Source organism: Centruroides vittatus, unplaced genomic scaffold (assembly GCF_030686945.1).
Source record: "Centruroides vittatus isolate TY-2023 unplaced genomic scaffold, ASM3068694v2 scaffold_2520, whole genome shotgun sequence".
NCBI lineage: Eukaryota > Metazoa > Arthropoda > Arachnida > Scorpiones > Buthidae > Centruroides > Centruroides vittatus.
Window position 1 is genome coordinate 3,051,892 of NW_027122689.1, and position 16,452 is coordinate 3,068,343.

Sequence of the window (16,452 nt, forward strand, 5' to 3'; positions counted from 1 at the left end):
CACTGTTTCTTGGGCACGGATAATACTTGTAAGGCATTGTGTTGGCTCAACACAAATAGTGATCCCCGTAGCTCAGCCTTTACATGTGTCTTGCCATCTCATTTTATGTAGCGCTGCATTGTTTTGCTGTCGAAATACACATCATAACCTCTTTGCATCATTTTTAAGACCGACAATAAATTCCCATTTAGTTGCGGTACATATAACACATTATCTAATTTTAACTTGCCATTTGAACTACCTTCATCATAAATTAGTTCACCATGTCCAACTCCGCTTGCAGGCACTTCTCTTCCATCAGCCACACGAACAATTTCACTGTTGTTGTTGTTCAGTTTTCTGAAGAAGTTCCTGTTGTTTGTCATGTCAGCTATTGCTGCTGAATCAACATACCAATCCCTTGTAGTCTTGCTTCACAGCAAGACATTGTTTCATACCTAATGGCATATTTTGTGCGCTCACACATGCAGAGTGGCATTCGTGTGTTTCATCATTGTCCAACAGATCATACTCTTCCTGGACTTCAGTTAATTTTACTTTGTATTCTTTCTTTTTCTTTCTTCTGCCCAATTCAGGGCAATCCCTTTTCAAATGGGGACCCCCACAATAGCAACATTCGGTTTTCTGTTTACAGACCATTGTTTTCAAAGCCGTGGCTTCATCCGTATTCATGGTATGTCCAATCGATCCTCTTGATTGCTTCTCATACTCTTCCATGATCTTAATCTTTACGAATCCAAGAGTGAGGTCCGTATCTGCTCTTGCCTCAAGAGCAGTCATTAATGTATTATAATTATCAGGCAAACTTCCCAACATAAGAATTCCCATGAGTCTGTCACTCATTTGTTCTCCCGAAGCGTTTAACTCATCTACTAAATCCTCTATACTATTTAAATGTCTTTCCATATCCTGCCCCTCTTCATACTTTAAGTGAAATAATTTCTTATACAGACTTACTTTTTGTGTAAGTGTTGATCTTCGATGACGTTTTTCTAACGATTCCCACATTTTCTTTGAAGTTTTTGCCTTTTTGATGAGCTGTAATTGCGAATCTTCTACCATGAGTCCGATTTTACTTCTTGCTCTTCCATCTTTTAGTTTCCATTCATTCGTCTGGCTCAGGTGGTGGATTGCATACAATTAGTGATGTAACGAATATTCGGTTACTACCCGGTATTCGGCCTATTCAGCCTATTTTTCACTATTCGGCTGAATACCGAATATTTAAATCACTATTCGGCCGAATACCGAATATTTAATCACTATTCGGCCGAATAACAAATACCTAAAAACAGGAGTAAGAAATAACAAAAACACAGTAAATTAATCATTTTTGTAACTTTTATTAATGCTGAACATTAAACTATAATTATTAAAGTTAATAAGAAATAGCATCTAACTCTAGTATTAAATTATTTCGTAATTAAATAATAATATAACCTTTATCTAGCCCGATATCTTATGGCATTGATGGCGTGTAGGTTAGAATGTATCGGGCATTAACGTTATTGTTTAAATAATTATGTTATATTCGTATTCGCGTACATTTTAATATTTATACGATATATTTGAACTGTTCCACAACTGGAGAGAAACCAGACCATATTATGTCACCACAAAAGTATATCCTTAGGGTACTATTCAGTCTACAAATACGTAGTAAAAACAAAATTTTAGTGTTTAATTAAAGAGTTAAAATGATCGATTGCAAATAAAATAACTTATAAGTTATAACTTACATCTAAATACCAACAACTGCCGAATCATAGCGGGCTATTTACGGCTATTACATAAATTATAAACCAATTTGGCACTAGAGGTAGACGTTAGGCTCCGTCTCATATTAACTTTAATAATTATAATTTAATTAATTAATTTAAATAATTTAGACCTAATGGAAGAAAAAATCGTAGTGACAGCGGGCCAATAGAGAGCACGGTGCGCGATCTTTGCCATAATGCGGTTTGCGTGCCAATTTTCGTACGTGCGTTAATCAAGCCGAATAGTTTGGCCGAATATTCGGCCATTCGGCAACACTCCTGGCGTAATATTTAGTATTCGGCCACGCTCCTAGCCGAATATTCGGTATTCGGCTGAGGCCGAATATACTATTCGTTACATCACTACATACAATATCCCATAAGTCACTGTTAATAAGTAGCAGCTCCATTTTAAACCTCCAAGCCGGATAATTATTCCTGTTCAACTTCGTGATAACTGTTTTCACGCTGTCGGCCATCTTGTCTTCGTTCTTGTACACATACGCTAAATAAACCTGTTACGTAAAATAAAACTCTGTCTCACTATTCACTCAGTAAATACCTGTGTCTGGGCCCATAACTTGTTAAATATATCACTGTTGCAAGTTGTGTTCACAGATAGTGAGCAGGATACCTTACAAATAAGTTTAAAAATCATACACGACTACTTTGGTCCGTTTCAAAGTCATACCAAACCAAAAAGTGGCGGGCTCGACAGAGACACCACGTCGTGGCCGTTTATTTTTATAAGAAAAAATAATACAAAGGTTATGTAATACAAATCATTGCTACACACATAGGTAATGACAGGAGAGAAATTTAACAATTTCAACATTGGGCGCAATGATATCCGAGGTCGGTCGAGGAGCAGGAGCAAACAGTGGTCCATATTTTAACGCTTCCAACAGACAATCGGGAGGCGCGATGTTATCCCACGCCGTCGTAACGTCGTTATTACGAATGCACGGTTTGACGTTCCGGTACCGTAATAACCATTTGAGTTTCTTGACATATTTACGTTTTAAGTTTTTTTCAACTGAGCCAGCTAAGTTGATAACTCTATGATTAACATCCATAAGGAGAATTGGATCTTGTTTAAATAAATCTTCTAAAAGAATCAGTTTATGTAATAAGGTATAATAAAGTCGCCTAGAAGATCGGATAGCCTTATTAAGGCACAGGTATTTCAGTCTTGGTAATAAAGAGATACAGTTCTTTGGTAGCCATATCCTTTGAATGGAGTTTGGAAAAACGTTATTAAGCCGGCATTGCAACAGAAATTCAAATTGTCCTTTTGCCCTGTATAGTTTGATAACTATTCTTCTGTAATTTTTAGCCGGCGTAGCCATTAGAATAATAAAATACTACAACAATTTACTACAATTAATTCTCTTAATACTTTGTTTTATTTTACTGTTTAATTTGTACTATTTTTATGTTATTTTTATTTATGTTATTATTTTAAATTTAAATGATGTTATTGCTGGCATTCTTTTTATGTTCTATTTTATTTTAAAGAGGCTTAACTGAAGAGGACTATTGAAAATAGTCGAAAACGTTCCTATTTTATTAAATTTAGTTTGTTGCCGGAAATACTAAGGTGTTTGATTTCACTAAAATGAAAACAAAAACGTTTGCAATTCTAAAAATAGATCAGCTCTGGTTAACAGGTTTGAAGAAGTTATATACTTATATTTTACTGGTGTATAGAGAGATTGTGTGAAACAAAAAGTTAGGAGCAATTTCATCTTATTAAATAAACATCAAAGCTTTGCTTTTCTGGAGTTAGCAAAAAACATATTCTTACTCTTAGTCTATATCAATTATACACGAGGGTTTATCGTGCCAGTGTGATAAACTCTCATGTGTATGTGTCTAATTGATATAGACTAAGAGTAAACAACATTAAGGGCTAAAAGCAATAGATCATTGAATTGAATATATTCTCATATAATAAAACCAAGCACTTTCCAGCTATAAACATCCATCATCTGGAGCAGTGATTCTCAAAGTGGGGGTTGTGAAAAATATTTGGGGGTTGCTGAAAAATTGATGCCAGATCAATTTTTTCAAATATTTTATGAATTTACTATGCATTCGTGTTTAGAAATAATAGAAATAAAAAATATATAAAATAATTTTTACTTAAATAAATTGCACATATAAATAATATTTAAATACGAGCCTAACCCCCTCCCTCCGGGATGTTTTTCGACACATACTTATTCTTCGGGGGTCCTTTGAAATTTTTAAGTGCAGAAGGGGGGTCGCGGTCCAAAAAGTTTGAGAAACACCGATCTGGAGTATATCTCCCGTAAACCTATTCTTCAAATGTAGCATTCTAAATAATTTGAAATTTAATGTTTATCTGTTTTAAGCAGACAACTTTTCACTATTTGTGGACACTATGGATTAAAAATGTAGCAGTTTTTTTAATTTGTAGATTTTATACCTTATAATTTTTAAAACAAACTGTATTTATTCTAAGTCACTAATGAGTGTGCATATATAAATATATATAGTCGTATATATACTATAACACTATAAGAAATATTCCTTTTAGTCTTATACTAATACATATCATATTTTATTCAAAATCAGTATTTAAAAAAATGGGCTTTATATTTTTAAAATAAAAATGTAAAAAATTACAGATTTTACCTTTGATTATAAGCAATTTGAATTTTATAATAATAGTATCCCTGCATTTTTATATTTGAAGTCTGCCGGGTGGCTGCGTCGTAAGATGTCGGCTTACCGTCTTTAGGGATACGGGTTTGATTTTTGTGATTTGTACGAACCGGGACATCGTTCCCATTCCCAATTCTTGCCAGTCAGGCCCATCAGTAATGAGCAATATTGAGGCTGACCAAAAGATGCATAGTTTGCTGGAGTCTTGTATTAACCAGTGAATTAGGTTTGAGAGAGACAATTTTACAGATAATTTTCAACATATAGGAAATAAAAATACTCTCTACAGAAGAATCCAGTTTTTAGTGGAATTGAAACAGACATAAGCAGAAAGACTATCAGCCAATGAAAAATATTATATTATCTATATTCTAATTAAATTACCATTATTATATTTTTTTATTGACAAAGTGTTATCAGATTACAAGGGAGAATGGTTGATGGCCAAACGGCCGAGCAGTTAGGGTGGCAGCCTACTGCTTTGGAGGACCCAGGATCAAATCCGAAAAGTTGAAAAATTCCAGGAATTTTTGGGGATGGTCCATCTGGATATGTCAGGTTCCATCCTTACCGCCTGGCCACCTCATTGTGGGCCTTGCCAAACTCGTAACGGGCTTGCCAAAAAAAAGGCTCTCGTAGCGAATGCGAATAGGTGGGGATGTCGGGGGAGCTAACTACTATATGCCGAAGGCCTAACGTTGCGGCTAGACCGGCGCGTGCGAACCTATCCGCACAACTTCGTAGCTTTGTTACACAAGAGACATCCGAGGGTCGACGTCGCGCGTCCGTTATATATCGGCGTAATATACCGACATAGACGGCCCTTTGCACGACGACAATCGTCTCGCTTTTATCTGCTCTAGGCCTTCAGTGTACAGTAGTTAGCTCCCCTGACACCCCAGGCCTATTTGCATTTGCTAAAATGCATAAACTCGGTCAACAATTAAGATCCTTAGTGTCCACAAGACAAAGAGTTCAGAAAAGGGAGAAGCATAGTAATATTTAATAACAGCAACAGAAAGCATTGTACAGTTTATAAACAATATTATAATTACAAACACAAAGCAATCTTTGAAATTCATTTCTTTGCAGTTACTAAATAGCATCAATACAACATTTCTATCTTAAATTACTAATTATATCTAACTTTTATTATATGATACAAATCGAAATCTTCGTTTGCAGCAATAATATGAGGAATTGCAAATGAATTAAATTATTACTAACATTATTAATTATATAATTTTTACTGTCTAACTTCTGTTTTTATGAAATCCAGACTCCAGAAGAAGGAGCTCAGACTGTACTTCATGCAGCTTTGTCACCGGAATTAGAGAAAATTGGTGGGAAGTATTTAGAAGAGTGTACCATTACAAACTCTAATGCTTATTCTTTATCGGAAGAACATCGAGAACTTCTTTGGAATTTGACTTGGAAATTATTAAAACCGTGGATTAATACGTGAATATTCAAAGAATCGTGTTTGATTTCCGGTCTGACGACCGTAAAACGTTGCTATTTATCGGCGAAATTCGATGCATCAAAAGCCAAATTCAATAGATCTCTCGAAACAAGTTATTTTTCTACAAAAATGTCACGATAAAAGCATTTTGTATTCTCTATATTTTTAAATTATAATTACATCAAGTAATTATTAAAGAAATGTGTAATTAGGGCATACACTACTTGGTTTTTTTTTTTGTTTTATCCAAAGTACTGTAGCCCCTTGTTACGTGGCACACGTAGAGACACAAACCAAATAAACAATATATTGAGGGGCTACTGTATTAATTCATTTAAATATTTAAAAATTGAATAGTTCAGTGCCAGTACTTTTATATTATGGATTCTATTTATTTTTTATAATAAATTTATTTTTACAGAATGATGAATGTATTTTATTAATTTAATTTATATAATTATGAACATTAAAGTAGATTAATTAATGATTATTTGTAATTCTTGTGAAGACATTGAATATGTATATAAATATAATTATAATTATATAAGAAGTTAATTTATTATATTTAACAAGAGACGGCAGCAAGATGGCCCGTCTCGTACCAAATTGCTTAGTAATCATTTAGTGTCATAGCCCGATAAAGAATTTGGCTATTCGTTTAGTATATATCCCGATCTATAGATAACCGTACGATCACACCACTTCTTTTGTTCGCCTAACTAAAAACTGTAAGAGGCCACTTTTTGCTACTTTAGAGCTCCAATTGCGCGTTGCCCAATTTTTCTAATATATATATATGTGGGAAAAAGAGGTTATCTGTTATATAGTGTGGTTTCTGCCATTTTTTCACATTAACTTAACTAAAATGAATACAGATTACTAAGGTAAGTAAATATTTCTATCTAAAACTACAAATAATGTAAATTTATACTGCATTTTATTTTATTTGAAATTGAGAATAATGCCCAAATATTTTGCACCTGGTTGTAAGGTTACACTATATAAAAAGGTGATGAAAAACACGAAAAAAGTCATTTTTTTTAAAGCCAAAGATTGTGCAATTGGTTATTACTGAAGTAGATAAGTTTAATACTTGTACATCAGGCAGCTGTTTTGAAGCAGATAATGAAAGAATCTCAGTTACTATAAATTTGTTGGAAAATATAGTTGTTCGAGATGATATTTCCGCTGTTCTCGAGTTGCAATTTAGGCTTTGTCTGATGCACAAAAATAGGAGGCATTATGAAACTGATTTCATCATAATTTGCTCAATTTTGCATTCAATGTCTCCACGTGCATACAATTATCTGAGAAGCTGTAAAATGTTTCTCCTTCCACATCCTAATGCGATCAAAAGTGTGTGTTCACAGCTAAATTGCAATCCAAGTATCAAATATAAAAGTGAGTGTTTTCTACAGTATATCTGTGACAAAGCTGAAACATTTGACGTTCGTTTAACGCTTACGATTGATGAAATATACATTAAATTCTCGTTGATTACAAAGATGGAAATACAGGGTGTCCCAGAAAGATCTTTATCATTCTAAACATTAATAACAAAAATACTAACAGGTGAAATGAAATGCAATTTGCTACAAAAGAATGACGAAATCTAAGTTTTTTTTTACAGTACCTTCAATGTAGCTGTACAATATGTGAGCTCCGTTAGTAGCACGAACAATGCCGAGTCTGTACTCGATTTCCCTCCAAGTGTTTTTTTAACGTTTGCGGTGTAAAAGTGAGGATTACTAATTGTATCCTGTCAACATTTCCTGCCTCTTTAAACTTCTCCACGCATGCATAAATTGGAGGCACACTTGGTGGGTCTTTATGGTACACATCCGGCAAAAATTTTTTGCACGGTTATCGGTGATTTTGTTTCGGCTAACCACAATACACACTGCGCTTTTTCTTGCGCAATCGCCATTTTCTTTCCTTATCACAACTGTTAATTGATACCAGAAAAAACGCTTAGATTTCTTCATTCTTTTGCAGTAAACTGCATTTCATTTCACCCGTTAGTATTTTTGTTATTAACGTTTAGAATGATAAAGATCTTTCTCGGACACCCTGTATTGTCAGTATAGCAAGTAATAGTAATTCAGTTGCTATGACAACGTATGTATTTATGATACGATGCATTTATCCTCCAAAAAAGTTGTTCGTATAGGCTACTACCAGTAAATAAGCTAAGGGTAGATGTCTTGTACACTGTTACCGAAGACGTTATCATTGCTCTAAAATCAATTGGTTTTAACGTGGTGTGTGTTGTAAGTGATGATAATGCCTCGAATTGTAATGCTCTCAAACTATTCCGACACTGTCGAGATCAAATTGCAGTATTCAAATCCTGTCTCCAATAAAGCTCTTAATATTTTTAATCGATGCTGTCCATCTTAAGTGTATCAGAAATAACTGGTCGAATCAAAAAAGTAAGGAATTGCTACTTAACCTTTCCTGATTTTGATGATCTTGTATACTTAACGGATTGCCTCATTTAATACAGTTCGGTCCTTGTTTGAAATTGAAAAGGAGCAATTACCGAAGCATGGTTACGAATTAACTTTGAAAAAACTGTGGCCATTGTCGTTTGAAAGGCAGAGAGTAGGACCTATGTATGTGTGGGATCCTCCTTTTTTCGGCTAACGGGTCGGATGGCTGGATTCGGGTTGGACTGTCCCGGATTGTCGGGTCGAGTGGAGGGAATGAATGGGCCGTCGATAAGACAGAGGCTATACCCGAATAAACGAAACCATCGAGAAACCAAACCACGATTTATTTAAACAGACAAACAAACAAAATACAGAGAATAGCTCTACTCTAACGCGTCCGGTTCCTACCATTTTGGGCAATTACCGAGAGAGAGTTTACAAACTTCGCGGTCGTACCTCTTCCTACGATTGGAATGCCGAGGCGATCAGATCGGTGTTCGGTCGGGTCGGAGAGGCGGGAGGATCGGGCGGGCTCCGGAGTCTCGATTCCAGCTCCACGTCCCAGGCGTCTTATTCGGACCTTCGGCGACCCCGTTATCAGCCTTTTCCCCCCTTATATATTACGGGTCACGTTATCCCCGATCATCAATCGCGATAATTGGCGAATCGCCGGCGATTCGATCTCCGCGACTAAGGGCTGTTTCACACTGTCACCGACTGGTCCGACCGGTCCGACCCGACCGATCCTATAATCGGACCGACTAGTAGTAAAAGAATTCACACTGAATACGATTATGTCGGTGGCCGAGTCGTAAGGACCAATCGGAACGCGTCTTACAGGTCAGAACACTAGCCAATCGTGGTAAGTTTTTCAATTTAAACAGAAAACATGGCCGTCATTGAAAGGTTGTTTTGTGTACGCGTGTTCGCGGGCTAACGACACCATTTTAGCATTTTTAATGTCGCTTTCTCTTGTAAATGAAATGTATTATGGTGAATTAAAGTAATTCGTTTTGTTAATATCGATGAGTGCCTGCGTATTTCTTAATAAAGTTGTTCTTAAACGAAGCAAATAGACGGAAATAAAAAATCGTTCGTAACTTTTAAACGGTTGATCGTAAGTATTTTTTTTTAATACCAATCGATTCAGCGTATCAAATTACATTTAGATATGTCTACGTCTGTTCGTTAATATGAAGTTTAAGACTATTTTTTAGCTGGATACCTTTCGCTTTACTCTAACCAATTATTTTTTTCAATGTCGCCTTTATAATCGGCTCGCCGAATATCATAAAGCCATGGATATTTTCTGACTTCGTTTATTAAAGCTTCCGAGAAAACTTTACCTTCCGCCATTTTCTAACTTCGGATAAATCTAAACTCTGATTGGTTATAGCTTCGAAGCTCTCATTGGCTGCGGCTCACCGACTGCTCCGACGCGACTACAAATATTTAACTTTTTAAATCTGTCCGACTGGAACGACCAGTCGGTCGACCGACTGCTGTTGCCATGGCAATACGACTAGGAGTCGGACCGGTCGGCCCAGTCGGTCATAGTGTGAAACAGCCCTAAGAATTTGGATCCGGAGAGAAAGGAAGTGCTTTCCTGCGGCGGAAGTCCGAACATCCTTTCAATTTCGAACTTTTGTGAAATTTCCCACGAGAGGGTTAATAACGAAAAGTGTCGGGCGGGCTTAACCCGGTCCTCACGTACGTGTGTCAAATTTTCAACAAGACTAGAAAATGCACCGTTGACAATAGGAAAAGCGCACAACCTTCCGTACCTCGAAGGTACGGTACACATCATTTAAATAGTTTCGTCTTGTGGAATGTAGCGGATGTAAAAAAATGCACAGAAAGGTTTTCAAAAGAGACAGACACTTCGACAGCCTATTAGAAATAATCCCGACGACGAGCGGAAGAAATTTCTAAGCAAATTTTTAATTGGCTTATCACGTGGGAAAATAGTAATAGCGGTACAGGAAAACTATCTCCTCAGACTTTCCGAGCATCGAAACAGACGACTATAGGTTTGCTACAATTAAGTAATTACTGTATCGATTCTTTCGCCAAATTACTTTCGGTCTAGAAAGTAGATTTTGTCGATGCAAACAGCTGGCACGTAGTCGGTACCACGTTTCTGTTCGGCAAGTGTTCGAAGTCGAGAAAAAAATTCACTTATCATCAACTCTGGAATTAAAAATTAGTCGCAACGAAGAGAATTACCATTATTGAAATACCAGACGGAGAACCGAAAGTCGATCGCGATTACTGTCGGACCAAATGCCGATCGTTTTAATAATCCGAATGCGATAGAGATCGAGGTGAACCGTATCGATATCGATATTTGTGTCGTAGCATTTATAACAGGTTATTGCCGTCACTCGTTAATCAAAAAATTGAGATGCGACGTGTGTCGAGACTTTTTATTTACGGACGAATTAAACCGAATTATACGACAGTAGTTTAATTCATTTAATGCGTGGAAGTTTGATATATCCAAAACAAATCTCCGTATTAATTACTACTTACACGTACAGTTTTTTAAAAAATGTTCGACAAAGATAACGAATCAAAATGTATGCGGCCGAATAATCAATATTTAACATACATTGTCAGGCAAATAATTTCTTCAAACCCCGCTTTTCTCGTTCCTCGTTCTCGCGAAAAGCACACAACGGGTTATTCGTGTAGATAATTGAGAAAAATATTTGTACGTATCCATATAATTACCGCGAGACGAGAAACGACAACGTAGCAATAAAACCATCCGATAAACACACAATTGTATTTCAAAAATAAAGTATATATTGTACAGTACGCGCGTATAGGCCGAGCGGTCGAGGTGGCAGCCTTCCGCTCCGGGGTACGGGTCCGACCGGATACGTCGGCCCCCGTCCCTCACCACTCGGCCGAGTCCATAACGAGCTGGCTAAAGAGGTCCTCTCGGTGCCCGCAGGGCGGAAAAAGTTATTTAGAAAAATGCCGCTCGTATACGAACGAGCCACCGTACCAAATTTCGTTTCTTAATCTTTATCCCATCCAGAGATATTAAGCGCACGTCCGCGAAACTTTTCTGCTGTTTTTTTTTTTTGACTTTTTTGGATTCGGGAGGTCTCGCAAAAAACTCGGAGGGTCAAATTTGACGTAATTCCAATACTTTCCCTTTTTACGTATACGTAACGGCCGGGAAAGTAAAACGGGATAAATTCTCGATTACTTTATAACAAAATGATAAAATTGTTCGTAAGGAATTCGACAACTCGGGTTTTTCAAACATTAAACTATTTATTCTCTTTAAGAACAATAAAAATTGTAATAAAACGCAGAACAGTAAAAATTCGCAGCGACGATTTCCGTCGCCGCAATCCATCGAAATATAAAACAAAGAGAACACCAAATTTGAAAATTATTTCTATCCTTCCGTATATAAATCTTAGGCATAAAATATTTAAAACTCGTAAAGCGAATCGCATTCAAATTTGAAGAGGAGTATTTAAAATTACGAGACTTTAACGCAAAACTTTATACTGTTATACGGACGATAATATTCTGGAATATCCGAAGAATAACGAAACAAACTGGAAAAATTGTAAATATATTTGCGGAATGAGAAAATCTCTTCGTTAAACGAGAAAAAGCGACAAATACTTACTTTAAAGATTCGATTTCCCCAAAGTTTTCTCTACCTTCGAAGAGCCAATGTCCCGAACTCTCTTTCGTCAATTTTAATACTTTATCGGCGATATCTTCCAGCATATTGCGCCAACTTCTTCGAACCTTTAAATCTGCGTCCGTCGTCACCACATCTAGAGAGAAAAGGAACGGCTTACGTCGCGTCTAAAAGGAAACGCGTAAAGTAACGAACGATATAAAGTACCGTCTGGTAATGCCAGCTGCAGTTTCGTAACGTGAAATTCTTCTATATTTTCTGTGACATTTTTAATACTGTCTCGAAAAGCGACCAAATCTCGAATTAAATTCGCCAAGAGAATCTCCGTGGACTCGGCATTATACAGAAAACAATTGTGTAGTCTAATCGCTCGGTAAACGTAAAGAGACCTCTCGATTAGTTGCACGATCGCGCCGTATACGCACGATTTCGATCTTATATATTTCTACAAAAATAAAATAAAAATCCAGATTAACGGGCAAAACCTTTAATTTAAAAATTTCCATACTCCGCACGGCGTTTAAAACGTTTCATTTTCTGTTCGAAATTCCAAATTGCACCGGTCTAAATGCTAATAACGAATAAAATCTTCGTTTAAGCCCGATCCCCGCTCGAGATACGACACCCTCTCCGTCGTGGCCAAAATTCTCCCTAATACGCCAACCTTCCCGCAAAATTTCAGAAAATTCCCCGAAACCGAGCCCTTGGCTTATTATTTTATATATTGGCGTAAATATTTTATCGGGTATTTCCCGAATGGCGAAATCGAAATCTGTCGTACGTACCCGTACATTATACGATTCGAGTAAATTGCGCTTAACACTTTCGTACAGAATGCGAGTTCTTTCGTCGGAAAAAGGAGCCGAAGTCGTTATAATTACTAAATCCGACAGGAATTGCATTTGATAAATTTGCCAAATCGCTAGCTAACGTTAAACGACATTCGGTTTTTTTCTTTAAAAAAATCCAGCCACCGGTCGCTTAACTTTCGTGGCAACATTTAAAATTTGCGCCATCTCGCGCTATTTATTTAAAAGATTTATACGGTATTTTTAATTATAAAATAAAAAAACCCGCTTATTTTTGAGGATAGCGACGATATATATATTTAAATGCTAACGACGAGTAAAATCGCCATTAAGTTAGACCCTAGTCGAGATACGACGCACTCGCGCCTCCCAACACCAGCCAGAAAACCAGGCCGATAGACGGTTTTAGCGACGTCGTCGAGGATAAACACCCGCGTCTAGAAAAGTAACTACCGTACACGCAAAATTGATTTTTAAAATCTATTAACGTCACTCGCCAATTTCCCTCGGAAAACATCCGTGTCGGAACGAGGACCGGTAAGGACTTCTTTTTAAGATACTTTCGTTGTACGAGAGTCTGCGTAAAATTTTCCCAGGGGCGCCGAGCTTTCGGACAATTATATCGATAAATTCTCGAAATTAATTTAATTTTTTTTAAAAGACAAATCCTCCTACCGCGGAGGGTGCGAGGTTACGTATATCGATCGTTTGTTTTTTAAGTTACGGAACTCGACACTCGGACGATCCGCCTAGGGGAATGCCTTTCGGCAGGTCTTTTTAAGGGTAACTGGCCCCTATTCGGGCGTTACGGATGTGGAGAAAACCCGGAAAACTCCGCGTGGCATCGATACGACGGGCCACCGGTAGGCCCGTCGTTTCCATCGCTTTTACGGTAATTTGTGGAAGTTTACTCGATTACGGAGGACGAGCGCTCCGCTCGCCCCCTCTGCGGATGCCCACGCTCGGTCGATAGCGAATATTTGTTCATTTTATTTGTTTCCTTCGAGGAATTGGTCCGTTTGAAAAAAAAATGTATATCGATTTTACGTTGTTCAAAAACACGATAAAGTTTAAAAATAAACCGCGTAGAAAATTTATTAGCCTTAACGCTGTACAATTTTTATTGGGCCGCGACGCGAAAAAATTGTAGACGTATAAATTCCCACCGCGGCCCGTCTTTCCTTAATCTCGAGAACGGAGCGAGACGGACGCGGAAACCTTAGGGGGCGGGACACCTCGATTCGACTTTCGATGCAAACTGGAAGTCACGTTCTTTCCAATCAAAAATTTTCCCCCGTAAGGCCTTAGACGACGTCGTCACCGTCGCTAATAGGAAAAGTATGACGTACGGGGGAAAGACGCTACTAATTTCGGGTGGAGACCGTATATTTTAAATTCGATAAATTAAAAATCGCAGTCCGGCATTGTTACCGTGCCACAATTAATAATGTTATTTACGTTAATTCTTTTATCGTCGGTTAAATAATTAATATTTACGTTCCCCCGTTGTAAACGCGTTGGACTTCGATCGATTAACAATTCCGTTTCGTCGATAATAAACCGCATTACCCGGTATCGAAAGTAGCGCTTCCAAACACATACCTTTTGTTTTTCACTTAAGCTACGAAAAGTTGGGAACAAATTTAACCATTTGTAATAATATTGCTCCATATATATCAGGCATTCGTTTAACGCCAAAGTCTGATTTTCTAGAATTTTAAACTGTTGATGAAATTAATAAAATATTATAATATTATTTTACAATAGATATAAAGTCGTAAAAACATTTTAAATATATAATAGATACGCTACTGTATATTAAAACATATAATATAAAGCGCGTGTATTTAAGAGTTGATTTTAGCAATTAAAGTATTTCTATCCGACAATGTCTAGAGGGATGTGACGATCAAAATACAAATTTTGCACGCCGACGTTTCGGTTCGCGATAAAACTTAGTTCGAAAACTCGTCCTTTGGAAACTCGTAATGCGATGCCCAGTAAATACGTAACGCTTATACGTTATGGGTCGGGGGTGGCCGACGAGTCGATCGCCGAGCCGACTTTGGTCGATCGCTCGCCGTGTCTCGACTCAATGTATTACATATTTTGTAACCGAACGCGACAGTACGCGTGCAGTTACGACTCGATTCGTAAGCGGCGCACCTCGTACCGAAACACGGCGTATAAACGTAGTACGTATTTCACCCGTCCCCTCCCACTTACACTACGCCTACGACGACGAGTCGATCGCGACACATTTTTAAGATAAAAAGTAGATCTTACGTACGCAAAAGTTGGCCACCCCCGTTATAGGCGATTCCCGTGTAAAAGAACTGACGATGGCACTCGCGGTGTCATTCGTATTATTTTTCCCTCGTATACTTACCGTAAATATCGACAACTGCGAAACGTGTTAAACGCAACGCGTGTTTCTTTGATAGTATCGTAAGTAGCCTTTAACCTTAACAGTGTCATCGTCACGCACCGCGATAACTGGATGAGGATACGAGTTACAATCCTGTATCCTCGTCTGTCGATCCGGTAACCGTATTTTTCTTGCTATCCCGTTGCATTTTGTTTTTTTTTTTTTTTGTTTCTTTTGTACATCAACCAGTACCTTGTCGGAATTCTTCATTAAATACTCGTATGTCCTTTTCTATTAGCGGCTTACAATTATCATCCGCTCTCGATACTGTCGTACCCCTTTTTTCGAAACAACTATTATAATCGGAATCGCGACAAAACCGCAGTGTCTATAATAAATCCCTCGGTGTTATTCTATTTTTTTAAAAACACTCTTATCGTCCTGCGGGCACTAAGAGGGCCTCGTTTTAGCCAGCCCGTTACGGGTTCGGCCAGGCTCGCAATGGGGCGGCCGGGTAACGAGGGACGGGGCTCGACACATCCGGCCGTCGGTGTTATTCTATTGTAATCTAGAACGTTTCTTTATTCGTTATCACCACGCTCGCCATATTTATTGTCGAGAATTAAATGCAACGCGCTACTATCTGTACCGTATTAATATTGTGTTTAATATAATGTACTCTGGATTTTTATTCTAATGCCATGCAGGCCCCTCGCTCTCCCACCTTCGTCATCTGTCCAATCATACTTTCACCCCTCCCATTCCCCACCCCTTCGTACCAGACGACGAGTAGTCTGTCCTTTCGCTCTTTTATTCTACTGTATTCCAATTGTCGTGTCGTTTCACTCAAACAATTTAGTCGTCGTTGCTTCCTCTTCTACGGGACATACGGAAGAGATTTATTCGAGGAAATCTCTTCCGCCCGTCCCGTAACGTCGGCGTACAAAATTTGATTGCGTTTGGGCCGTTACATATCCCTCCAGACAGCGTTCAAAAGGAACATTTAAAATTATTTTCGAATTAATTCACAATAATTTAAGAATTTTAAGTGATTTACCCGAAATACTTCGTAAACAGGCACATCTCCCTCGAAGTTTGGGTTATCTAATAATAAACATCGACAATTTCATGCTACGACTCTTCTACATCCATTTTAAAATTAGTAATCGTAGTTGCATTTACCTGTGATTATTTCGTAATTCATTTTGACATCGTAGCATTTGCTCAAACGACAAAATCTGCACCCTTTCTCGCCAT

At 37.6% G+C, this 16,452-nt stretch overlaps 2 protein-coding genes across 2 annotated transcripts in view; one reads left to right on the plus strand and one right to left on the minus strand.

Annotated features, from left to right (window-relative positions):
- The window catches only part of LOC136987528 (dehydrogenase/reductase SDR family member on chromosome X-like), a 31,025-nt gene extending 24,689 nt beyond the window's left edge, over window positions 1-6,336 (plus strand). Inside the window, exon 7 of the mRNA XM_067285270.1 lies at window positions 5,731-6,336. Within this exon, the coding sequence (XP_067141371.1) occupies window positions 5,731-5,916 (186 nt within the window). The 3' untranslated portion in view covers window positions 5,917-6,336. The remainder of the gene's footprint in view (window positions 1-5,730) is intronic.
- A 5,511-nt stretch (window positions 6,337-11,847) lies between these two features.
- On the minus strand, window positions 11,848-16,399 carry LOC136987555 (uncharacterized). Its single transcript, XM_067285299.1, has 6 exons — window positions 16,378-16,399; window positions 16,253-16,299; window positions 14,430-14,549; window positions 12,226-12,463; window positions 12,001-12,154; window positions 11,848-11,926 (listed from the first exon to the last, which is right to left on the minus strand). The coding sequence occupies exons 1-6, from the start codon at window positions 16,397-16,399 to the stop codon at window positions 11,848-11,850; spliced, it is 660 nt and encodes a 219-aa protein (XP_067141400.1).
- Between the last annotated feature and the right edge of the window lie 53 nt (window positions 16,400-16,452).

Coding starts and splice junctions, on each gene's coding strand:
- LOC136987555 (XM_067285299.1), bottom strand. CDS start 16,399: ATGAATTACGAAATAATCACAG. Junction 16,300..16,377: donor GAATTACGAAATAATCACAG/GTAAATGCAACT, acceptor GTTTATTATTAG/ATAACCCAAACTTCGAGGGA. Junction 12,464..14,429: donor GCTTAAGTGAAAAACAAAAG/GTATGTGTTTGG, acceptor TTATTTTTGTAG/AAATATATAAGATCGAAATC.